General features: G+C 34.8%; 1 protein-coding gene across 1 annotated transcript; it reads right to left on the reverse strand.

The window, feature by feature from the left end:
- Window positions 1–8,212: 8,212 nt before the first annotated feature.
- On the reverse strand, window positions 8,213–16,784 carry LOC133832085 (uncharacterized). Its single transcript, XM_062262471.1, has 6 exons — window positions 16,685–16,784; window positions 9,852–9,942; window positions 9,524–9,768; window positions 9,119–9,439; window positions 8,950–9,039; window positions 8,213–8,875 (listed from the first exon to the last, which is right to left on the reverse strand). Exons 2-6 carry the CDS (start codon window positions 9,940–9,942, stop codon window positions 8,213–8,215), a joined length of 1,410 nt encoding a protein of 469 aa, XP_062118455.1. The 5' UTR covers window positions 16,685–16,784.
- Window positions 16,785–27,529: the final 10,745 nt, after the last annotated feature.

Here is a 27,529-nt window from a genome sequence, read left to right on the forward strand (position 1 = left end):
GGATGACAACAGGAAGAAGACCCTAAAGGAAGAGGTCGACAGGTTAAAGGAAAACCGATTCATACGAGATGCCTTCTACCCCGATTAGGTTGCCAACCCGATGCTAGTTCCGAAACCCAACGGGACATGGCGAATCTATATTGATTACTCAGACCTCAATAAGTCTTTCCCAAAGGACTACTTCCCCCTACCTCAGATTGACCAGCTCGTATATGCCACAGCTGGGCATGGACTTATGTTATTCATGGACGCTTATTCTGGATATAACCATATTTCCATGCACGCCCTAGACTAAGAGCATACGAGTTTTGTGACAGAAAAAGGACTATATTGCTACAATGTCATGCCGTTCAGACTGAAGAATGTTGGAGCCACATACCAACGACTCGTAAACATGATGTTCTCCGAACAGATAGGTAATAATATGGAAGTTTATGTTGATGATATGTTAGTTAAATCTAAACATAACAATAACCATGTGGACGACCTTGAAGAGTGCTTTGCCGTGTTACGGAAGTACAATATGAAGCTCAACCCCTAGAAGTACTCTTTTGGAGTGTCATCAGGAAAGTTCCTTGGTTTCCTTGTGAATGCCTGGGGAATAGAAGTTAATCCTGACAAGATCCAGGCCCTAATTGACATGCCCTTACCTCAAAAGCGTAAGGATGTCAAAAGTTTTACTGGACGGATGGTGACACTGAGTAGGTTTATCTCGAAATCTACAGACTGCTATCTCCCATTCTTCGACCTTTTGAGAGGAGGCAAAAAATTCGAGTGGACAGAGGAATGCGAGCTATCTTTTCAGGAGCTCAAGAAGCACCTCGCGGAACCCCCTATCTTGCTGAAACCTATCACAGGAGAGATTTTGTACCTATATCTCGCTACGACCGAGCACGCCATTAGTGATGTGCTCGTCCGCGAAGAATAGAAGGTGCAAAAGTCAGTATACTATGTCAACAAAAGGTTACTGGGGGCAGAATCAAGATACCCCTTAATGGAAAAGTTGGCTCTCAGCATAATTCACTCATCTCGAAAGCTCCGACCTTACTTCCAAGAGCACCCCATCCATGTGCTGACCAATCAACCACTAAGACAAGTCTTATCCAAGCCAGAAGCCTCGGGCCGATTACTATAATGGGTCATTGAACTCGGACAATTCAAGACCACCTACCATCCGAGGACAACAATAAGAGGACAGGCCCTGGCAAACTTCATAGTGGAATGTACTGGAATGACTAATGATGAAGTTATAACCCCAACCCGCGAGCTATGGAAACTTTATGTTGATGGGTCTTCCAATGAAAATGGGTCAGGGCAGGAATAATACTAATCACCCCAACAGGAAGTCAATTTCCCTCTACTTTGAGATTTGACTTCGAAGCGTCAAATAACGAGGCTGAATACGAAGCTCTACTGGCAAGACTTCAAATAGCCAAGGAACTCAGGGTGAAGGCGATACATTGCTACAGTGACTCTCAGTTGGTGGTCAACCAAATCTTAGGGGAATACCAGGCTCGTGGGACGAGAATGGTTGCATATTTAGAAAAAGCAAAGGCAGCACTTGAACATTTCGAATTTTACACGATATAACATGTTCCCCGAGAGCAAAATTCGAATGCAGATGCCTTAGCCAGGCTCGCCACATCCACCGAGGTCGACGAGCTAAATTTCATGCCAATCGAACATCTATCGACACCCAGTATAAGCGAGCCTGAACATGAAGATGTATGCATGATTAACTCTGAGCCAGCCTAGATGACCCCGATAATTAAGTACCTTGAAACTGGCATTCTCCCAGAAGAACGGACCAAGGCTCGAAAACTGATGTATCAGATTCCCAGGTACACCATTGTGGATGGAAGGCTATATAGAAGAGGATACTCTATGCCATTACTCTGATGTGTGACTCCACCCGAGGCTAAGAAGATCAGAGAAGAGATTCATGAAGGATTCTGTGGAGACCACACTGGGGGCATAGCCTATCCAAGAAAATCATACGCCAAGGGTACTTCTGGCCTACCATCAAAGCAGATTCGTTTCATTACGTCAAGAAATGCGATAAGTGTCAACGATTCGCCACAATCCCTTGAGCTCCGCCTTCCGAGCTAACTATGATGACCTCCCCATGGCCATTTGCGGTCTGGGGAATCGACCTCATAGGCTCATTGCCAACTGGCAAAGGTGGAGTCAAGTATGCAGTAGTCGCAGTAGATTACTTTATGAAGTTGACCGAGGTTGAACCTCTGGTGATAATTACCTCGAAAAAAGTCTTAGACTTCGTGGTAAAGATCATCATCTGCCGATATGGGATGCCAAGGAAGATAGTGTCCGATAACGCTACTCAATTGGATAGCAACTTGTTTACCAGCTTTTGCGAGAGAAATGGGATAATAAAAAGTTTCTCCTCCGTGGCCCATCACCAAGAGAATGGCCAGGTCGAGACTGTAAATAAAACCTTGAAGAGTTCTATGAAGAAGAATTTGGAAGAAGCTAAGGGGAAATGGCTCGAAGAGTTGCCCCAAGTTTTGTGGGCATACCGAACCACAGCCCGTACTTCAACGGGGCACATCCCTTTTTCTCTAGCATATGGATGCGAGGTTATGCTGCCAATCGAGGTCAAAATACCCACAATCCGAACCCATGCTTATGACCAAGCCTTGAACCAATACCAGCTCGAAGTAAGTCTGGACCTGATTGAAGAAACAAGGGATGAGGCTCAGCTAAAATATGTTGCACACCAGCAGTGAGCTACCCGATATTTCAATAAGAGGGTTCGACAAAGACAATTCAGTGTAGGCGATTTGGTGCTGAGGCGTGTGTTCTTGGCTACACGGGACCCAGCTGCTGGCGTGCTCGAGCATGGAATGGCGAACATCTGCGACCTTACTATCAATAGTATAGGAACAATGACACTTGTAACCGTGCTTGTTTATCTTTGCTTTGTTTTTGTTAATAAATTTCGAATAAACATCGTTTTCATTTCAATATACTGTACTTTTTGCAAACTCTCTTGATTTAATAACCTATGGTAACACTCATAGGATATTAAGGGGGCATTAGTGGTATATATACCGTCGGGTTGAAAAAATAAAATAACATATGCGAAAAAAATATTATTGCTTTTTAGAAGCCGAAAGGTTGGGTAGATCCTCAAAGATCTTCTTCTTCTTGGGATAGCTCGAAAGGTATTAGAAGCCGTCCCCTCCCCAAGCTCGAGAGGGATTGCTTTTAAGGCAAAAGAGATACAAGATCTCCTTTGGCGAAGGTCCTTCCCAATTTAGCTTGTGGTAAAGCGACCTCAGGGCAGACAAAACCCTATACGAATTGGTGTTGAGCTAGAAAGGGGCGAGCCCAACGAAGTCCAAGAAGATCTTGAAAAAAAGACTTTAAGGGCAGTAAAGCCCCTGCCCTCATGTGCTCCTGGCTCGAGGCCGTGTATTTGAGCTTGTTGTCGGGGTTTCCATCTCTCGGGGCACGACAACTTTTCTCGTGGGAGTTCGAAGCTCGACACCTCAGCGAGCCCGATAGTCCAATATTATGAAGGGCCAAGATGTCGGAGATCTGCCCTAATGAAGAAATTGAGCTCCAGTAGTGCTCGGCGTCGAAGAATTCTCTCTTTGAGGTGGGAATGGATGTTGACTGAGAGGTAGAAGGGGGGTTTGATGGTTCTCCCATAAGTGAAAATTGAAGGTCCTCTAGCTTAAAGGTGATTGTCACTCTAAGAGTGGGATCGATGGGGTTTGGTCTGGGCTCGGGGTCAGGATCTGGGTGGATTGCGACACAAAGTCTCTTCCTTTTCCTCTCCTCGACCTCATCGATTTGACGTCGAAAGTGATCTCGGGTATCTTCTTGCTCGCGCATTAGTTGGTGCTCGACGCTAGTTCTAGGTGAAAGGTAACTCCGGGCTTGGAGCCTTCGGTGAGTAAGGAATTGCGAGCTTTGACCCCCACCGCTTTCCTGAGTTCTGTGGCATCTAGCAAGAGAGCAAAAGGGTGAGGGCCAGGTGAACAAGAAATTAAGAATGAGAATCAGGATGATCTAAGCTCGAATGATCGAGGCTTCAAGGCAAACTCAGTCCAAAAGATGAGGCCAGACTCGGAGCGTGTATTCCACGAAAAGAAAGGAAGGTGGATTTATTTTTGAAGATCCCGATATTTCAGGGAAAAAAGTTGGCAGTTACTCAAAAAGTGATATTTTTGGGAAACGTGCAATTTACAAAACCCTAATTTTGTACCCAATATCTTGGTGTACAAGATATGTCCTCCGAAATTCAAAAACTCAGTAACATAACCATATTTGGGTCTTTTACACATGATCTGAGTTTGGAACCCGTGATATTAGAACTTAAGACTAATATTTATCTGCTGAAACACTCTAGTGTGCAAAACCATTAAGTGAACCAATAATGCAACAATATAAACATACATGAAAACAATGCATATACACGGGCATACGAAGCTAGGAACAGAGACTTACACAATGTAGTCGACGAAAATAGAGAGGTTGATGACCGCATAAGCAGTTGCAAAGACGATCTCACGGAATCAAAGAGACCAACGTTGCTTTGTCTTCTTGGCTTGGAGAACATGCAAGAACTGGTAAAGAATTCTCTGGGTTTTTTTTTTCTTCCTTTCTCTCTCTGAAAGCTTGAACATGGAAGTAAAAGGGGGAAGACGAATGGGGATATATTTATAGACCCCTGGGAATGTAAAAAGTCGAATTAATCTGGGCCATTGGCCAGATTCCGTATCAGATCCGACGGCCAAGGACAAATGAGAAGATGGTACCATAAAGGTGGCAGGCGAACGAACGTGGGCTGGTTTCCAAGGCACTCAAGTACTTTGATTGGTCAATGCCCAGCTGATGCGTGTCCACACTCGAGTGTATTTGATGGTACAGTTTCCAAGAGGAGCAGTTCAAAATTTTCCTTCTCATAGGATTCAAATTGATACTTTTGAGGGGGCAAAATGTTACACCCAGATTTCGAGACAAGAGGTTATGACCCCGAAAGCTGCGCTCGTCAAGTGTGAGCTCGAAATGTACGAAAACGTTGCCTGGTCCAGCTGTAAAATCTCTGAAGTAAAACAACGACCTTGAAGATGTGTAACCTCGAGATATTTTCTGAGTTCAAAATGGCACGACACTGGGATACATCTGTTACCAATTGTCTTCAGATAAAACAGTCCGAGCTCGGGAAGTGCAAGCTCGAGTGTGATAGCTTCGATAGTATCTATCTACTCCAAGCATGTCCTGATGTTGGGTGACAAGTTCGTAACATTTTCATAAGTCCTGACAGTCACAATGTCGATTGCTGATCTCGAAGACCTGATGAGGCACATGGGATAGCACATTATGTGTGAACATATTTATTGTTGTGTAATCCCAATATTTAAGGGATACCATTTAGTCTGTTATCCGTTCCCGATTCTCATGGGATGTTTTCATGTATATTGGAGATATTGTATTTAATATCATTATTTAAATTGATATACAGAATATCTTCCCGAAATATGTGGGAATGAACTCTGTAACATTCCCTATAAATAGAGGAGGATTGACCACTTGTAAAGGAGGGATTTCTGACTTTAGGAGAGAGAGCTCTGGGTAATTCATCTCTCAAGAATTTCCAGAAAACTCAAAGTCTTAATAACATAGACTCGTGGACTAGGCAGAGTTAACTGCTGAACCACGTAAAAATCTTCTTGTTTCTCTTCCTCATCCATTCGCTTCATAGTTTACATTGTTTAATTGCTCTACGATTTTAGTTGACGAAAAACAACGTCAACAATATTATTAATTTAAATAAATAATCTTTAAATATCTTATTTAAATTTAAACTAACATGTAACTAAAATTCATAAAATGAATAAAAAAATTAAATTAAAGACATCTTAGAGTGTCACGTCATCTTCTTGAAGCACTCTTTTATATATATATATATATAGATTTATAATTATAAGAATAACAAATCGATTAATTTAAAACATTCTTACAGAAAAACTAATTATAGAAATATCCATGAATTTTCTTAGGTGGGGACATCACTTTTGCTCTTATTGTAGGAGTGTTTTATATTTCAAAACTTATATAAATTATAACTCAATGGTTTTTTGCATGACAGTGTACATTATAATTATAACAAGCATCTCGCCAATTTTTAGAAATTCTAAATAATTTACGGTACTAAAATCAAGATTCAAACAATCTGTCATACGCGTGTCTAGTTTTTTTTATAAGCGTGGAAAACAAACTATTTGAACTCTAATTTCTGCACTATAAATTATTCAAAATTTCCCCAAAATTGGCGAGATGCCTATTATAACTATTATGTGCATTTCCATAAAAAAAGTTACAATTTATCAAATTTCGGAAAATAAAAAATGTCTCTACAGTTGGGACAAAAGTAATATACCTACCTAAAAAGTTTTTTATAGGTAGTTGCCTTTAATGAGATTAATATATATATATATATCTATTTATATTTATGATATATATAGTTTCATGTAATAACTCTATTGTTTTCGTATATATTTGAACAACCGAACCCCATACATATACGGGATTACATGCAAGTCAGCAAACATTAACATCTATAATATAAAAGAATGATAATATTCTTGTCAATGAAAATATAGACATTATATAATTTATGAAAGTATCAGATATTTTTTTAATATTGATAGAAATTTTAAAAAATATATATTATGAATATTACATAAATTCCCTTAAAATTTGCATAAATTTAATAATTACAACAATAAATAATAGGAATATTTGATCCGATGTAGCACTTATGAATATTACATATATTTGCCTAAAATTTAAAAATTATTGATGAAATTTGTAGAAATTTAATAATATTCAATAATTAAAACATTATATATATACAATACAACTAACATAAAGACCATATATAGAGGCCATATTGGATGTGCCAACTAAAGTCATGGCCATACTAAAAAGATCGGTCGGTCGGTTGAAATTTTTTGCATTTGTTAATTTTTTTTTCAACTGTCAGTACCATCCAAGATTACTCTAATTAAAATCTGCATAGAGCATATTTTGTCACACCTCATCAATCACAAAGACTTTACCATTAACATATCTAACTCTTTGGCAAGTCATATCTTCATCGTTTACGTCGTAAAGTTTGATTATATTGCCATCGCTAACACCATGCAACATACTATTTTGAACTAGAGCATAATAATGTTTGGTTTGGATCATTTTCTTAGTGGATAATTCCAATATTGAACTCAATTGTCATAATTCCAATATTGAACTCAATTGTCACTGCAACAAAAATAGTTTTAGAGGTGAACTATTAGGGGCGGCGGTGTTGCCCCTAATATATTATTAGGGTTGGTAAGTAGCGTGTTTCCCTTAATATATCATAAAGTCACTCTTGATAATTAGGAATTTTGACCACCAGAATGGGTAAAAGTTTTCGCGGTCTCATTTTGGTGAAATTTGATGATTACCCGTCGACCTTGAAAATCACTACAACAAAAATGACTTTTAGGGGCGACGCATGTCGCCCCTAATAACCCAAAAAGTCGCCCCTAATACAGATCAGGGGCGACTTGTCGCCCCTGATTGGTCGCTCGTAGAAAAATGTCCCTGAAGGGTACATTAGGGGCGACTATAGGGTCGCCCCTGATATTCAAATATTAGGGGCGACATAGTCGCCCCTAAAAGTTGAAATTTCGCCACAAAAATTTAAAAATTTTGAAATATTTTTTCGATATGTCGCCCCTAATAATTAAGTATTAGGGGCGACATGTCGCCCCTAATAGTTTACTATGCCGCCCCAAATAGTACACGTGGCATATTATCAGGGGCGACAATGTCGCCCCTAATACTACTTTATTTATAAAAAAAATAATAAAATTAATTAATTAAATATTATTAGGGGCGACAAGTCGCCCCTAATACTACATTCTGTCGCCCCAAATTGTACACGTAGCATATTACCAGGGGCGACAATGTCGCCCCTAATACTACTCTATTTATAAAAAAATAATAAAATTAATTAAATAAAATTTTAAATAATTATTTATCGAAAAATTTATTTAAAATTTAATTAATTAAATATAAAAATATTATATTAAATATTCAAATTAGTATATTAAAATAACAATTATAAATATTCATAATACATTAACATAACAAATATTTATAAAATTAAACAATAATTAATAAAAATATAAACTTAGTCTCCTAAGTCAGTTGCCTCGTCCTCCTCCCTATTGTCTTCTTGTTGTGGTTGTTGCGGTGGTTGTGATTGCTGCGGTGGCGGTGGCGGTGGCGGCATCGGCCAAGGATATTGGGGAGGTAATGTGGACGATCCAGCTCCATACATGTAGGGATACGATGGCTGGGAGGACGGTGGAATCGGACACGGATAAGGTGTTGTTCCGTACATATATGGAGGTACCATATGATAAGACGGCGCTGCCCCGTACATAGAAGGATGAGTTGGAGCTGGAGGTTGAGAAGACGAAGCCCTAGAAGTATTGTCACTATCAGGCACATGCGGCATCTGAACGTTTGGTGGACGAAATGGAGGTACAAAATATTGAGTTAAGAAATTAACTTGATCAGTCAATTTCTGTAAATTATTCTCCAGATTTTCTATATATTCTCTTGAATGATGAGGAGGAACTTGAGACTCGCTGAAGTGAGAGTGTTGGGTAGATGATGACCTCGACCCCGACCCCTTCAATTTGCGGCCCACTCCTCGCTCATGTCCACGCCTTTGGCCTAATACTTTTTGTAGCACCTCCTCCTGATCAACTGATGACGGACTATCATTATTAGAAGCATCAGTGGATGTTTGCTGAGTTCGTAACTCAAAATCAACCTTCAGTTTTTCCTGTTTTCAAAAAATGTTAGACACTAACATTAAATATAACTCTATTAATATTAAAAAATATAATTCAAACTTACATAATCTTGGCGAGCATCATCGTTCACGAAATCATTTTTTGATTTCTTCCAATGATAATCCTTCCATGACTCAATGAGGTCCGGGTTCGTCTAAAAAATATAACCAAAATGTTAGAGAACATATAATTTAAAATAACATAATTTTGATAATATTTTATCTTTTACTTACTTTTTCAAAACGGACGGCTGCCAGCGATTTTGTACCCTTTGTTGTAGAATACTTTTGTTTCTTCCGATTTTCCTTATTCTTTATGGAGCGCGCAATAAATTGTGGACTTGTAAATAACTGACAAATCTGCTTCCACTCCTCCTTGTTAACATCATTGGTTGGGTTGTTTAAAACCTTATCCCAATCCTCCGGTCCATTGTAGTATTTCTCAAAGTGTTCGTGTCTTAGTGTTTTCCTATTGCGGTATCGGTCTTTCATCTCTCGATCGATACCATTTAAACACTTTAAGAAATCCTCGCGGCCCGCTATTTGATAATAGTACTAAATTGAAAATTAAACATATTAATAATATATGTACTATATTAAAGACAAATTTTAAAAAAATATATTTAATATTATTTTTACCTGAATTATGGCAAGGACCTGATCCTTGTATTGTTGAGGCACTAATTCCCATGAACCGTAATGTCCGGGAACTTTCGTTTTAATTTGGGTTCCCACAAGGCGGACAAAAGCAGCGTGCTCGATTCCAACAACCTTGTACGTTCGTGGGCAAAACGTTACTTCCAATGGTTTTCCATTTTTACGCCGCCTCTCCTCTAGATCTTTTCCAATAGCTGCGCCACGACCCTTTCTCTTAATTGGGATTCCTGTATTTTTTTTATTAATAATACATAGAATATTAGTATATACATGATAAACATATGTGTAAATAAAATAACAAAAAAATTACCTGAGTCGCATGTAGTCGGGATCCTAGTAGGATCCGGTGGAGGATCACCGCCAGCGTCTCCACCGTGAGCTCTAGCCACATCTGCTGACATCTACTAACACGACAGTAATTTAACCTATCTATTTTAATATTTAATTATTATTTATAATTAATTTATTGAGTATTATTTCAATTGATTAGGTAATTTGAAACATGCTATTTGGAAACGAACTTTTTATTTCTCAATATGTATAATACATTGAACACTAGATACAAAACTAAGTAGAATAGTCACTATCCTCACTAATTACATCAACATCTATCGGGCACACATCATCAGTATTATCATCACTAAGGTCGACAATTAATTCATCCTCATCTTCTGCTTCTTCTACACTGTCTGCCATATCATCTTCATTGTCATTAATAAATCCATCATCTTCTTGAACAACTAAAGAAGGTCGATGGGCCGTGTTGACTTGAGTCGCTGGTACATCAGATTGCTGAACAACCAACTCTCCGAGATCCACAGTCAAAACAAAATTCGATGAGTTGGTGTCATGTACAACATCAACATCAGCAATCATATCTGAAGCATCTGGAAAGTCCCAAACTTGCCGATGATTCACTTCTTGGACAACTTTCCAATCTCGTCCTCTAACGAGATCATCGATGTAGAATACTTGTTTTGCTTGACTAGCTAGTATGAACGGTTCATCTTTATACCATTCACCGCTAACATTGATACTAGTAATATTATTTACAGTGATGGTTTTCTTTTTTTTCGGATCTGTATTGAACCATTTACATCGAAATAATACCACCGAATAAGAACCAGTAAAAGACAGCTGGAGTATTTCTTCAAGTTGCCCGTAATAGTTAAAACCTTCTGTTCCAGCGACACACACTCCACTGTTTTGTGTAATTCGATTCTGATCTCGATTGTATGAGACAAATCGAACTCCGTTCACTATACATGCTTGGTAGGAGTAAGCCAATAGATCTGACCCAGATGCTAAAGCTAGTAATTCATCAGCATGCTCTAATGACCCAAGTTGGTGCAAGTCATATATCTAATAATAAAGAAATATATTAGAATGAGAATGTAATTTGTAGTATGCAATTTGCTAAGTACAAGTTACCTTCTTATGAAACCATGAACGAAACTCTTTCTTATGTATCAATTTATGATTGGCAGCCATATCTCTTTGTTGCACCTCAGTTAGGTGCTCCCTGTTAATTAATTAACAATGTCAATATTGTTAATTAAGGAGTACATTGAACAAAGAATAAAATGAATATTAATTATGTACTTACTCTAAATACACTTCAGTTTCTGGAGAATTATCCAATATGAACCACTCAGCTTTATTCCGAGTATTTTCATCGAGGGGCACGGGAATTCCCTTACTAAGAGGACGACATTGAGATTCAAACACTGTGAGGTGTCGATTCACATACGGTGCATCTTCGTTTCGATCAGGCTGATTAAATTTTGTTTCCACACCTTTGAAATACATTGAACAAAATGTCAAAGCCTCATCTGCAACATATCCTTCTGTTATAGATCCTTCAGGACGAGCTTTATTCCTGACATAGTTTTTTAATTTTTTCATATATCTTTCAAAAGGATACATCCACCTCATAAATACAGGTCCTCCCAATATTGCTTCATCAGGCAAGTGCAAAACCAGATGGATCATTATGTCAAACAATGCTGGAGGGAAAATCAACTCCATCTTGCATAAAATAACAATCAAGTCATCCTTAGCTTTCTCCATATCAAAAACGTTCAGTGTCCTAGAGCACAATTGTTTGAAGAAATTACACAATTCAGTGATGGTAGTGGATATAGATTCTGGTAAAAACTTGCAAACACCTACTGCAAGTAATCGTTGCATTATCACATGACAATCATGGGACTTCAACCCAACAATGTTTGAGTCATTGTCTGTGACTTTTTTCTTTAGATTAGAACAAAAACCATCGGGCAACTTCACTCCTTTCAAAAATTGACAGAAATCTCGCCTCTGTTCAAAAGTGAACACGTATGGAGCATGCGGTTTCATTAACCTTTTATTGGCATCCTCGTAAATCCACAACGATTTCCTAACCCCCATATTCTTTAAATCATGTCTTGCGTTAGTGGTGTCCTTAGATTTATCATTATCTAACAAAGTCCCAAGGATGCTGTCGCACACATTCTTCTCAACATGCATCACATCTAGGTTGTGTTTTAACTGATTTGAACTCCAATAATCAAGTTCATAGAAAATACTTTTTTTCCTCCAATTACTTTCCCCTGCACCTCGCTTGCGCTTCACCCCCCCAAATCTGTCATGTTTACCAGACACTTGAAGCGGTAAAGCATTGACTTGATCTAAAACTTGTTGACAAGTAAACTGTTGTGGAGGATTTCTTTTCTCAACTTTGCCATCAAATTCCTTGTCCCTTCTATACTTATGATTACTCCTCAAGAATCGCCTATGACCGACATACGATGTCTTACCAATCACTCGAATGGAAGTGGTGTCTTCATTGCACATTGGACATGCTTTATACCCTTGCCCGCTCCAACCAGACAAGCTACTACGAGCAGGGAAATCGTTAATTGTCCACAGAAGGGCTGCACGCTTCTTGAACAATTCATTCCTTGTGCCATCTCTTGTGTCGACTCCGTTAATCCACAATTGTTTTAACTCATCCACCAAGGGTCTTAGAAATACATCCATGTCTTTACCCGGTGATTTTGGCCCAGGAATAAGCAGAGTTAGCATAAAATACTCTTCCTTCATGCATAGCCAAGGGGGGAGATTGTAGTTCGTCAAAATCACAGGCCACATGCTGTATGATAAGCTCATGTTGCCAAAAGGATTAAACCCATCAGCAGCCAAGCCTAGACGAACATTTCTAGGATCTTTTGCAAAATCAGGATGGGTGGCATCAAAGTCTTTCCATGCAGACCCGTCAACCGGATGACGCATCACCCCATCTTCTATTGATCTCCCAGTATGATGCCATAACATGTCATTAGCTGTATGTCTTGAACTGTACATTCTCTTTAATCTGGGAGTCAACGGAAAGTAACGCATCACCTTGTGTGGAACCTTTTTCCCCTTCTTCTTTTCATTGACCCATCGGCTACTCCCACACACATGACATGAATCTTTGCTTGCATGCTCATTATAAAATAAGGAACAATCATATTTACACACATGGATTGATTGATATCCCAACCCTAACTTACTCAGCTTCTTTTTCGCCTCATAGTGTGTTGGGGGAATTTTATTATCTTTCGGAAATGCAAATTTTAGTAACTTCAACAATTCATCGAAAGAGTTATTTGGCCACTTCCCTCTAACTTTCAAATGCATCAACTTCGCCAAAAAGTTTAAGGATGATATCCAATCACAACCCGGATACAACTCAGCTTCAATCTCGTCGAACAACTCATCATAATACTGTCCCATTCGACTGCCAGACACACCATCTGCTTCCTCTGCATTTGTCGGTAAGATGAAATCATCAACGACGTCAACCATCTCGTCTACATCTTCATTCTCCTCAACTACCTCATTGGCGACACTAGCTTCCACCTCACCGTGGTAAACCCACTTTTGATAACTCTGTTGAAAACCCTTGTCAAAGACATGAGCCTCCACTGTATCTATAGTTTGTAGTTTAACATTCAAGCACCTCACACACGGGCATAAAATTCTCCCATCGCAGTCTACGTGTTCTTTTGCCATTCTCAAGAAGGCTTGGAGACCGTTCCAATAAGCATCACAGTTACGCTTCCTTAATGACGTCCAACTCTTATCGATCGGCATCTACGATACAAGAATAAACAATAATTAAAACTTATTGACTATGTGTGTGTGTGCCCTAATCCACCTTTTCACTCCACTTCTATAAGGGTAAAGAACCTATCCCATTCAGATTTGTAGTATACATATAATTTAATCTACACTCTTAAAATTGTTTCGTTTATGTAAAAATTTCGGCAGCACCTCCCTATAGTTCTCATAAGTGGGCAGACTAAAATTAAGTTTGCCCACTTACGAGAACAAATAAGGAGACACATATTGAAATCTCTATTAACGAAACAATAAAATGAGTACTAGATCAAATTATAGGTACACAAAAAATCCAAACTATCCATGCGGACACATACCGTCCTGGATAATTCGGAGAAGCATATTTAAGAGTTCTTACTGACTCAGCTTCACCGAACGGGTCTAAGGCTTTTCGTGATTGAAAATAATTAATAAAACATTATCACTAAGTGATAATATATAAAACGTCTATCCAATCTTTGGTGATCAAATTTTATCACCAAAGAAAATCAACAAAAAAAGAAATATTTTTTAACACTAGATGTTTTATGATGTCTTATAAAATCTTATGATATTAAATTATAATTTTGTAATTTATTTTGAAATTATTTATGTAACTTTTAATTTATTTTTAAATTACTAAATTTGTTAATATTAAATTAAATTATAATTTTTTAATTCATTTATCTAAAATTTTAATTTATTTTGAAATTATTTATCTAATTTTTTAATTACTAAATTTGTTAATATTAAATAAAATTATAATTTTTTAATTCATTTATCTAAATTTGTAATTTATTTTGAAATTATTTATCTAACTTTTAATTTATTTTTAAATTACTAAATTTGTTAATATTAAATTAAATTATAATTTTGTAATTTATTTTGAAATTATTTATCTAACTTTTAATTTATTTTTAAATTATATATCTAATTATTTAATTTATTTTTAAATTACTAAATTTGTTAATATTAAATTATAATTTTTCACTTTATTTTAAAATTATTAAATTGTTAATATTAAATTAAATTATTTATCTAATATTTTAATTTATTCTTTAATTTATTTTGTTAATTCTAAGTATTTAATGTCTTATTTATTATATTATTATTTATTTAGTCCTCTAACTCTACCAAAATTTTGACAGCATAACATTTCTATTATAACATATCCTAAAAATTTAAAACCCTACAAAAAACACTCAGAAAATTCCCAGAACATTCACAATATACATATTATTAATCAAATTTAAATACTAATACATACTACAATTTTATACACATATATAAATATAGATAGTGATATATTTTTGTGGGGTATGTAGATACTGTTGGTGGAGCACTAAATTTTTTAATGTTGTCATATTGTGTGTGTGTGTTTTTTATATATATAAATAGTATTTGTTAGCATGGATTGCACCTTGGACTAGTATAGTGAATAATATGATCACCGAAGAAAAAGACTCAATTTTTTTTAAGAAGATAAAACCTAAGCACTAGACTTCAAAAGAGCATTTAATAAAAAGATCCATTGTATATATATACAAAAAAGTCTTTTTGAATTCAATAATCATTACATTCTACAGGGGACCTTTTCTACACAAGACCAAGACCAAGACCAAGACCAGAAGATTAACCTAATAAGTATCAATAAAAGCCTTTATAAATATATATTATATTGAAAAGTGTAAAACACAGTATTTTCAACAGTACCATTAAGATTTGGGGATGGTTTTTTGATCCATTCATAGCATTATAAAGGTTCAATGAAGATCCACATGTTTTTTTTGGAATTGCATGATAGTGTATAGTGGGCCTTTTTTTTCCACTTAAGAAAAATTGTTTCCATAATCAAAGAAAAAATATGTCCAAATTTAATATATAACCTCACAATAATATAGTAAAAAGTATATGTTTGGTTGGGTTTAATAGGGTGTAAATAAATTGAGTTGAAGTGTAGAAGATAGAACCTATTATTTAGATTTTAGAGTAAGGGAAAATTGAGTTGAATTGGTATGCAATACTGTTATTCAATCTCAAACCCAAAAATGAAGCATTATTTTTTATTTTCTGGGGTTATTCTAGTGGAACTTTGTAGTTGGTTTTGTAATAATAATGATACTAATAATAAGAATACTAATATGGTGGTGTTAAATATATTTAAAAATGTGAAGATTAATAATTCACAGTAGTTTTAACTGAGGGAAATAATTAATGTTCTCAACAGAAATGGAGTCCTTTACACCTGGTATAGGAAGCAAATCGAAGCCATGCACAAAGTTTTTCAGGTTCAAATCTTAACTTGTCTAAAATAGATAGTCTAATGTGATTTTCCCTATTGATAAATTCATACCAATTTAATTAAAGTCTTTACACAATTTTTGCAACTAAAATATTATGATGTGGACTAATGGAATTAGCATTTAAAGCTGTGATACAGGTTGTACTCTCTATTCTAATCATGATAACAAAGACTATGAACAGATACGGTTGAATGACAAGATGTAGTTCATAACTACTTGCTGCAATATATCTAAATTTAGTGCAGTTGTATGGAATGCAGAAACCTATCTATCATATAATGGTCACAAATCACATGTAGTCTCTAATACAATATTTTCAAGTAAAAGGATAGTGGTGTGGACCTACTGATTTTGCCACTAAGTTGTCTGTTTTGTGGGAAAAGATTGTTGTATATGTCGACTATGGAATCAGAGGAAAGGCTAAAAAAAGGAGAAAGAACGAAACAGAAAACAGAAGAAACAATAATTACACAATATATATGTTGTTTTGTACATGTGCAAAAAACCCCTTAGTCAATCTGCAGTAACAAATTTTATTTGGTTCAATACAAATTTGTCAACCACGTAACAATTCAAATCATAATTCATCAAAGGAATTGAAAATAGTGTAATGAGCTACTGAAAGTAATGAGTCGTACCATTACCAACTATGAAATTTATACATTTTTTTTCAATTAAAGTTAGAAAAAATTTCTGAACATTGAAAAGCACTGACCTTGGCCTCAATCTTGCGATCTCGAACTTGATATCTTGTGCTTCGGTATCAAGAAAGTACTCAATCAGCTCAGAGGGAGAATCAGGGGCCACACGAGACTGAAAAGAAAGAAAGGTTCAATATTCACTCAAAACCACAAATACCTAAAAGAAAAACAAACCAATATTTGTATTGCTAATTTGCTGGGCCAAGTTCATTAAACAAGTTACAGACCTGAACTGGGCTAAACACCCCAAACTCAGGCCAACAAAGCCACAGAACAAACATACACATACACAAGGCTTTGAATTCATAACAGAAGGCTTAACAAAAAACCCCATTGATGAGTTCATAACAGAAGGTTTTAACTGAGGATTTTATGGTCTAGACTCTAGAGTTCAACTTTCACAATATACCTAAGCTGGAGAACCCATATATACATAAATGATAAATGTATAGAAAATATAATGATAAACCAATATCTTCCACGAAATTGATCATAGGAACTATTTACAAAAGTCATAAACACATACATACCCAAAAATTTCTATCAAGAAAAATCCTAAATAACCATGTATGCATACCCAAACATTTTAGAACTAGAATCATACCTTAATAGCAGAAAAATACAAATCTAAGAAAGAGCTAATTACAGGAATCATAAATACCCATTTTACATAATCTCCAAAATTTCTACCAATCAAAAATCATAAACCCACATTAGAAATTTAACCATTAGAAATAGCAGAAAGTCTAACCTTAGAACTTTAACCATTAGAAATAGCAGAAAAATCTAACCCTACGGATCTGATTGGGTTGTCATGCCTTTCTTCCAAAGTCCAAACCTTTAGAAGAGTTATTGAGATCGAAGTTGACAGAAAGAGAGGGAGAGAAATTGAGAAGGTTAGCCATGAAAGTTAGTCAACAATAAAAAATCAGAGACTAGTCATACTACAAGATTAACAAAATTAAAGTTACTGTGACATCTAAATAGCCATTCCAATTTTTCAATCCTTTTCATTTACACTAATTTTTCTTAATGCAGTGAAGATTTTATTCTACTCACTAAGCTACGTACAGAAAAAAGAAAAAAGAATACAGAGCCGACTAAAGCACTAAATTTAAGCAAAAACAAACATATAAACCAAACAAACTACAACTCACAATGATCAAAGGTGAAGCTGAGAATGGCCAAGATCGTCAGAGTACGAGGCTGGCAACCTGAGAACGCCGACTGTCGTCGGAGTCGATGGCTGGCGAACTGAGAACGCCTACTAAGAACCCCAAGATCGTCGGAGTCGGAGGATGGCGGACTGGAGACGATGCAGAGAGCGGAGAGAAGCTGGGGAAATAATCTCCTCTTCGATTTTGGAACGAAGATGCAGAGATCTCAAACTGAAAAATGCAAAAAAGAAACGAAGGAGAGTGGAGGAGATTAACGATTTAGGGGTTTTATTTCTTTTTTATTAAATACTGAAATATAATAATAAAAATGAAATGGCAAAAATATCCCTACAACCATTTTCCATTTATTTTATATTAAGGTGTATATACAATATTGTTACACCCCCAAATTTGGAGATTCATTTGTCTAATCTCTTAGCTCGCGAGATTGCAGACTGAATATATAAATTAAAGAAAATATGACCATTTATACAAATAAATATATATATCCAAAAGCTACATCATTGGTCCGGTTTGAGCATGAGCTAGGTGCGCATCACTCGGTCGCAAGTAAATCACAGCGAGACCCCCGTGAATAATTACTGAAAGGGGTAAATAGAGTCAAGGCATACTCTAATAATTTTCTCTAACCATGGGGAAGTTGGATAAACACGATAGAATTAATTTATTTTTTACTCTTTGATAAAGAATGAATTCCATACCAAAGAGTGAGGGACAAACTGTAGTGGGCAAAATCAGTGACCTTAATAAAAAAGAATCCAACAAGCAATCACTCAGCCCAATGAGCTAGCCTAATTAGCCAACAAGGCCCAAACTCATGTAAGTGGGCTCGCGTATACAATGTATCATCCAAACGCCCAAAACAATACCCGAACATGAACCCGGATACGCTCAGTCAGTCAAGGACCTTGAAACAGTCAAGGCTCCCACCACATTCGCCAAGAATATTTCGGAAAGAAACCACTTGGAACGAGTACAACTTTTTCTTAGTTCAAGAGTAGTAGCTGGTTACGATTTTGAAACCAAAAGAAAAAAGTTTTCCCAAACTTGTAACCTGTTACCAGTTTTAAAACTTGTAACCTGCTACAAGTTTTAAACTTGAAAAGGTTGTAACCGGTTATAATTTATCTCATTGCTGGTTACCTGAATAAAATTTTGAAAAAAAGGACAATTTCATATTCAAATTCTCAACTAATAAATTAATTGTTGGTCTCAATTTTTTTAATAGAATTGTAGATCGACTAATATTGATATTGAGTAGCATAAAATCAATCGAAATTGTGAATGAAAGTTTACAATATGTGGGAATGTGGAAAATTTTGAAACTTAATTGCCAACAAATAAGAGTATAAATCCTGTAAATTTTTTGGTAGAAAAAGATAGTGATCGAGGTAGAATGACATATGAAATTATATTATTACATTAATTATCTCTTTAATTAAAATTTTAAGATTATGGAGTAGTTTTCTTTATAGTTAAGGGTTATTTCAAAACCCTAGACATGATATCTTGAATGCATTGATGAATTTTATTTTTTTTATTCCCTTATATTAAATTGCTTCTATCTTTCTTTTTGAATGTCATGGATCTTGTAAAATCTTGTTTAGATGGCCACTAATTAAGGTTTTGCATTGTTCTACTATCATCTTAGGATTTCTATTCACCTAATAGTTTAGGATTCTAAGTAAAGTGATAAATTGCAATTAAGGTATTGTGACGGGTATTCTAATTGTGATGAGAAATAGAACCTAGGTTAAATGAATTGCATACTTAATGAATTTGTTGCCTAGATTAACCTGTTTCAACAAAGTGTAATGTTTTTACTAGGTTAAATAGATTGCATGCTTAATGACCAGGTACCATGACGCCTGATTCATTTTATTCATATCAGATTTTTTTTAGACCTAGGTGTAACCAGTTACAATAGCGATTAATTTAGATTCTTTTGTTTAGATTTGATTTTGTTTTCACACCTGACTAAGCAACTAGGTACCATAGCAATTGGTTATTTTTTATAGATTTGATTTTTTTTTCTTAAGTTTTTTTTTTCGAATTGTAAATAATATTATATTTTAACAAAAATACAATATAAGGTAATTAATAAATAATAATTAGTATACTTAAAAAAAACATATCAAGAAAATAGCATGGTAGGTCCGTTTATAAAACCGACCTACTAAGTACCTACTAAGTTGCATAATAGGTCGGTTCTATCATTGATGATTTCTTGTCATAACATAAATTTTTTATGACTATATGTCGTTTTTAACCTTACCAAATAATTATTTGTGACTGAAAGTATTATACAGTAACAATTTGTCTTTGAGCAAAAATATATTTAGTCACAATAAATTATTATTTTTGTTGCTAATACTTTTAGCTACGGACTTTTAAATATATTTTTAGTCACAAATTTTATTGTAATCATGGAAACAATATTATTTATAGTTAAATCTTGGATCTGAATTTTTTTCTTCCAAAATATGTAAGATCCTATCACAATTACTTTATTACAACGATAAAAGTAGTAATTAGTTACAACTTTTTCTTAGTTCAAGGGTAGTAGCTGGTTACGATTTTGAAACCAAAAGAAAAAAGTTTTCCCAAACTTGTAACCTGTTACCAGTTTTAAACTTGTAACTGTTACCAGTTTTAAACTTGTAACCTGTTACAAGTTTTAAACTTGAAAAAGTTGTAACCGGTTATAATTTATCTCATTGCTGGTTACCTGAATAAAATTTTGAAAAAAAGGACAATTTCATATTCAAATTCTCAACTCATAAATCAATTGTTGGTCTCAATTTTTTTAATAGAATTGTAGATAGACTAATATTGATCTTGAGTAGCATAAAATCAATCGAAATTGTGAATGAAAGTTTACAATATGTGGGAATGTGAAAAATTTTGAAACTTAATTGCCAACAAATAAGAGTATAAATCCTGTAAATATTTTGGTAGAAAAAGATAGTGATCGAGGTAGAATGACATATGAAATTATATTATTACATTAATTATCTCTTTAATTAAAATTTTAAGATGGCATATATGTAAGTTTCACTATAAATAATATTGTTTCCATAATTACAATAAAAATTGTGACTAAAAATATATTTAAAAGTCCGTAGCTAAAAGTATTAGCAACAAAAATAATAATTTATTGTGACTACATATATTTTTGCTCAAGGACAAATTGTTACTGTATAATACTTTCAGTCACAAATAATTATTTGTTAAGATTAAAAACGACATATAGTCATAAAAAATTTATGTTATGACAAGAAATCATCAATGATGATTTATGTTATGCATGGCAGGTCGGTTCCTTAAAAACCGACCTGCCATGCTTCTCTTTAACTAACATGATAGGTCGGTTCCCTGAATACCGACTTATGAACATATATTAAGTCGGTTTCTGCAGAGCTGACCTACCATGACCGATGCCTGATGTCTAGATTGTAGTAGTGATTGGCCGCGGCCAACATGATCTCCTGGCCGCGACCTCCGCGCGAACATGACCCAGAATATGACCTGTGGCCGCGGCCGTGCGACAAATTTTTCTTTAAAATTTAAATGTAAGTATTGGGGGCTATAAAAGGGATTAGGGTTAACTTTTATCATAACTTTGGATTGCGATTTTTAGAGGCTAGAGCAGCAGAGGAGGAGGAAAAAACATCATCATCTATATTCTTTAATCTAGTTTTTCATTATTCTCAAAACACTTTTATTTTCATTGAATATTTATGTTTATGAATATGAAATATGATTATGGAATAGTTTTCTTTATAGTTAAGGATTATTTCAAAACCCTAGACATGATATCTTGAATGCATTGATGAATTTTATTTTTTTTATTCCCTTATATTAAATTGCTTCTATTTTTCTATTTGAATGTCATGGATCTTGTAAAATCTTGTTTAGATGGCCACTAATTAAGGTTTTGCATTGTTCTACTATCATCTTAGGATTTCTATTCACCTAATAGTTTAGGATTCTAAGTAAAGTGATAAATTGCAATTAAGGTATTGTGACGGGTATTCAAATTGTGATGAGAAATAGAACCTAGGTTAAATGAATTGCATGCTTAATGAATTTGTTGCCTAGATTAACCTGTTTCCACAAAGTGTAATGAGTTTATTGCTGGGTAAAAAGGGTTAATTAAGAGCACTTAGCTTTAATTAATTATATTAGGCAAATTGGGATAATTGACTGCTTAAGTGTTATCTGCGGAGTTAATAGTTTAATTGGGAATAAGGAATATTATTCATCATTGTTGATAGATTGATTGTTGAAGGTGGAGAGTAATTCTTGACTATTTCTGTAATATCGTTATATCCTTAGTTATTCAATCATTGATATTTATTTCATTTTATGTTTTTAGATATTAAAACTAAAACCCCTTTTTAATTTTAATCTAGTATTAGCATTGGTCTAGAATTAACTGTTGGCGTTGGGGTCAATAGCGACACATTTTAACTGTCGGCATTGGTCTCGAATTAACTGTCGGCGTTGGGGTCAATAACGACAGTCAAAAGCAACGGTGACAGTTATTAGCTGTCGGCGTTGGTCTCTATGCCTACAGTTTTTAACTGTCGGCGTAGAGGTACACTAAGCAACTACGACAGTCAACAAAGTTGACTGTCATGGTTGGGTGTCGGGAAAGCCCAGCTTTGTAGTAGTGAGCGAGAGTGAGGGAGAGGGTGTGGGGACGGTGGCGGTGCGGCTACAATCAGCTGGCTGAGATCGAGAGTGAGGGTGAGGGTGCAGCGACGGTGGCGGTGAGGCTGAGATCGAGAGTGATAGTGAGGGTGAGGGTGCAGCGGCGATGGTGGCGATGAGGCTGAGATCGAGAGTGAGGGTGAGGTCTGCGACAATAAATAAATCGAAACTATAAGGCAAAGAGGAAAATGAGGGTCTATGGCTGTGTAATTAGGTTTTATGCAGTGGAGGAGAATGATAAAATGTATCAGGGGCGATATTCTATAATAATTTTAACAAGTGGCAAAAATTTTAAAATATCAGGGGCGACTGAGATCAATATCAGGGGCGACTAATGATGTGTCGCCCCTGATTCTAGAGTATTAGGGGCGACATATAGTCGCCCCTAATAATTTTCACAATTTCAAAACATCAGGGGCGACTCAGACCAATATCAGGGGCGACTAATGATGTGTCGCCCCTGATTATAGACTATTAGGGGCGACATATAGTCGCCCCTAATAATTTTCACAATTGGGAAAATTTTCAAAATATCAGGGGCGACTCAGACCAATATCAGGGGCGACTAATGATGTGTCGCCCCTAATATTCTAGAATCAGGGGCGACGTCGCCCCTAATAATTTTCACAAGTAGCAAAAATTTCAAAAATCAGGGGCGACTCTTACCAATATCAGGGGCGACTAAGGATGTGTCGCCCCTAATATTCTAGAATCAGGGGCGACATATAGTCGCCCCTAATAATTTTCACATGTAGCAAAATTTCAAAACATCAGGGGCGACTCTGACCAATATCAGGGGCGACTAATGATGTGTCGCCCTTGATTCTAGAATATTAGGGGCGACATATAGTCGCCCCTAATAATTTTCACAAATCTCAAAACATCTGGGGCGACTCATACCAATATCAGGGGTGACTAATGACGTGTCGCCCCTGATGCTATAATATTAGGGGCGACGTGTCGCCCCTAATAATTTCACAAATGGCGAAAATCTCTCAACATCAGGGGCGACTTATACCAATATCAGGGGCGACTAATGATGTGTCGCCCCTGATTTTTAGAATATTAGGGGCGACATATAGTCGCCCCTAATAGAGTCGCCTCTAAAACCAATTTTTCTTGTAGTGAATGTTATATACCCAGGTGACCTTCGTTCTCTCCACCATTCATATCTGCAATGAAAGAAAAAAAACCAGTGCCTAGATTACTCCAAAACCCCATTCTCATCGCCATTTCTCTCCAAATCTCTCCCTATCTCTTCCTTTCTCTCTAAATCTCTCTTTCTCTCATTTTCTTCATAAACTCCAAATGATTATACAACCACCACCACGACCAGAACGTCGGCCCACCACCACCACGACCAGATCAGATCGCCACCACAACCACCACCAACAGCAGATCCGTACCATCACCATGATATATATATTTAACTACTACAATTTTGGGATTTTTTGACTCCATATGGGAGTCATTGTAGGTTTACAATGTCTCCCACAAGGGAAGATGTTGATGGTTGAGTCATTATAAATGGCCCTACGATGTCTTCCATAGGGAGACGTGTCATGAGTTCCAATGTCTCATAATGGTAAACGTCGTAGAGGTGTGTCAAAGATACGTATGATGTCACGTTAGTGTACTTTTTTTTTCAAATGGTATCCCATATTTTTCATTAATTGCTTCTTTTTATTGTCGTATTTCATTAATTGCTAATACCCAAATTTTTTTCTTGTATTATTTACATTTTATTATTATAATAGTTTTATATCATAATTATTTTTAGAACTATCCAATGAAGTTGATGACTTTCGGAAAAAATAACCAAATTTTTTAGTTCTTAAATGAAATCTAATCACTTAAAAACCACAAAATTTCATTATTTTAAACCAATTTTGAATTATGTATATACATACTCAAATGAAATTTCATATACATGACCAGTATTAAATTGCATAAAAAATACCAAAAAATCAAAATCTCCTAAAAATAAATACCCAAAAAAGATACAGTGAACATCGATTACAAAAAAACCAATTCCAAAATATAAAATAAAGAATACCCAACACCCAAAATAAGTAACTTAATGGGTGTTCCTCAAAAGCTCCATCGCCACCATCATACAACCACCATGATGCACCACGAGTCCTCCACGACCCATCACCAGTCCTCCGCGACCCATCCTCCGACCACCGCCGAAAACCATGGTCGTGTACCTCCCCAATGCCATGATACCTTTCTCTTCTGCATCGTGTTTTGGGGAAGATTTAAAAAGAATATGGGGTGGAGAGAGAACGATTGAGGGGGAGTTTTCTTGGAAGAGTTTTTTCTAGTTGTTCATGCTTGATGAAAGAGGAGAAGAGAATAAGAATGGGGCAGTGACTATCTAGGGTTCACTTTAGGGAGAGAACAAGAGAGATGGCGAGATATGGTAATATATGAAAGGTCTTAACAACAACAATAATAATAATAACGTGTAGTGTGGAGAAAGAAGTGGATGCGATAATGGTTTTAGATTAGTATAATATTAATAAATTGTAATGACAACGTGGGAGAGAGAAATGAGAATGGTGTAGTACACTTTAATAATAATATAATAATTACAATAATGTGTGGCAAAGCATTTATATATATAAATATATCATGTCTCTTTAAGGGACACGTGAGAATTAGGAAGATGTGAGAAGCCTATGATATCTCCCAATGGTCGACGTGTATTTTAAGTCTGAATTTTTCACTCTCTGATTTACAACGTCTCCCCCGTGTTTTTTTTTATGATATACAATTATTGTCATAAACAACAAATTTTAATGTCTCACCGTATAAGACATTAAAGACTCCTTATAACTTTTAATGTCTTGCACCTAGAGAGTAAGACATTAAAATGAGTCATTAAATGTCAAAATTGTTGTAGAGTTTATATATATATTTTAGTTTTTTTTATTTGTTTGTATTTTTTATAACTATATATGTTGTGTTTGTGTGTAGAAATTGAAGGAGATTCCTTTGGAAAATTGAAGGAGTATCTCTAATTTTGTGGTTGGAAGGTATTTTTTTTATTATGTTGTTTTCATTAATTTAATTTAGTTAATAAAAAATATATTCATATTTGAAATGTTTGAAATATTAGAATTATTGTGTATTGACAAAAGAAAATGTGTATACTTAAGAGAAAAAAAACCATATTTGCATTTGTTAATGTTAATAATGATTTTGTGGTATTATTAGGGTTATTATTTTGTATTTAGAAATATATATTGAGAATGTTTAGTAATACGTGTTTAGAAAAACATATTGTGAATGTGTGTAGAAAATAATGTGTTTAGTGTTATTAATATGTGTGTAGAAATATATATTGTGAATGTGTGTAGAATATTATATGATGTGTTACCGTTTGAATTTGGTCCATAATATGTATATTGTGATTCTTCTATGAATTTTCTAAATGTCATTTGCAGGCTTTTAAACTTTTGGGATAGGTTAGAATATATTCATTATGCTGCCAAAATTTTAGTAGAGTTAGGATAAATTATTTTAAAACTAATTGATAATAAATAATTATTTAATTTTAAGTTATCATTATTAATTAATTAAATTATGAAATATATTAAGAATTAAATTAAGTTGTAAAAAATAAAAAATTATGAATAAATTTAATATACATTTGAAAATAATTTGAATTAAATTAATCTTTATTAAAAAAAATTAATTTGATATTCCACTACAACAAATTCTACTTTCAATGACTCGGTATAATGTCTTAAACCATAAGTGCAAGACATTTAAAGTTAGGATGTGTTTTTAATGTCTTACGAGGAAACGTTGCAAAATAGGTGTCGAACACGTGTCTAGGGATCACATCTAACGTCTCCCATTGGGAGATGTTGGATCCCTGACACATCTCCATTGCTATATACTTGTGCGCCTCCTTCTTCTTCCCCGCGTGCGATTACACTGAGGCAAGTTTTGGGGAAATATTGGCGATTTTAGGGCTTGCAAACCTACATATTTTATTCCATTTTCAAGGATTGAGGTAATATTTGATGAAATAAACTATGGGTTTTGCATTAGGATTAGATTTATATCCATTTTTTACTCAAAATTTCTATTTCTAGCACACATTTGAGTTAAGGTTTTAAAATTACAATAATAAATCATTGTTAAAATGATATTTAGTGATATTTTACTTTATTAGTTTTGATGATTATTAGATTTTGAGTGAGTTTCTAAGATAATAACTTTGTTGCCGACAATGTAGAAAATAATTTTAATTTTACATAGATTTGATTAAATTCTATATGTTTATGATTTTTTTTAATTTGTATTATTATTTAATTCAAAAATTATATATATTTAAAATGTTTTATTAGTATTTTAGCTAGATTGATTATATATAGTTATGTTTTGTTAAAATTTATTTATTAAATAATTTAAAAAGTTAGAGATGTATTAAAATTAAAGTTACATGTTTTTGTTGATTAATGAGTTTTTAGTGACTTAATTGTTAGAGTTTATAAGTGTAAAGATTTGAGCACTATATACCACATTTTTTGTTTAGGTTGATTATAGTGGTTCATTGAATTATTTTTTATTTGTTTAATAATCATTTATTTATTAATTAATTTAATTTTGTAGGTTGTGGTTTTTGTTGGAGTGAGAATTTAGGGTGATTTTTGCCTTAAAATTTCTATTTCAAGCACACATTTGAGGTAAATGAGTTTATAAAATTACAAGAATAAGTTATTGTTAATTCAATTATTTACTGATATTTGTTTAGTAATCTTTTATTTATATTAATTTAATTTTGTAGGTTGTTGATTTAATAGGAAAAGACATTGCAAAGTGAAGTAAATTTGCTAGCTTGGATTATTAATTGCAAGAGGTATATACATTCTCTTATTTTTACTTTTAATATTATCAAATAAATGTTATAGGAGTTTGGATATCTTAAATATTCATTCATAGTGAAGT

The sequence above is a fragment of the Humulus lupulus genome, chromosome 4, assembly GCF_963169125.1.
Source record: "Humulus lupulus chromosome 4, drHumLupu1.1, whole genome shotgun sequence".
Classification (NCBI taxonomy): Eukaryota; Viridiplantae; Streptophyta; class Magnoliopsida; order Rosales; family Cannabaceae; genus Humulus; species Humulus lupulus.

Excerpts from the sequence above, each read along its gene's own strand:
- LOC133832085 (XM_062262471.1), bottom strand. The coding sequence starts at position 9,942 with ATGTCAGCAGATGTGGCTAGAGCTCACGGTGGAGACGCTGGCGGTGAT. Across the intron at positions 9,040-9,118 it reads CAGCCGTCCGTTTTGAAAAA|ACGAACCCGGACCTCATTGA; the intron begins GTAAGTAAAAGA and ends TATATTTTTTAG. Across the intron at positions 8,876-8,949 it reads ATGATGCTCGCCAAGATTAT|GAAAAACTGAAGGTTGATTT; the intron begins GTAAGTTTGAAT and ends TTTTGAAAACAG.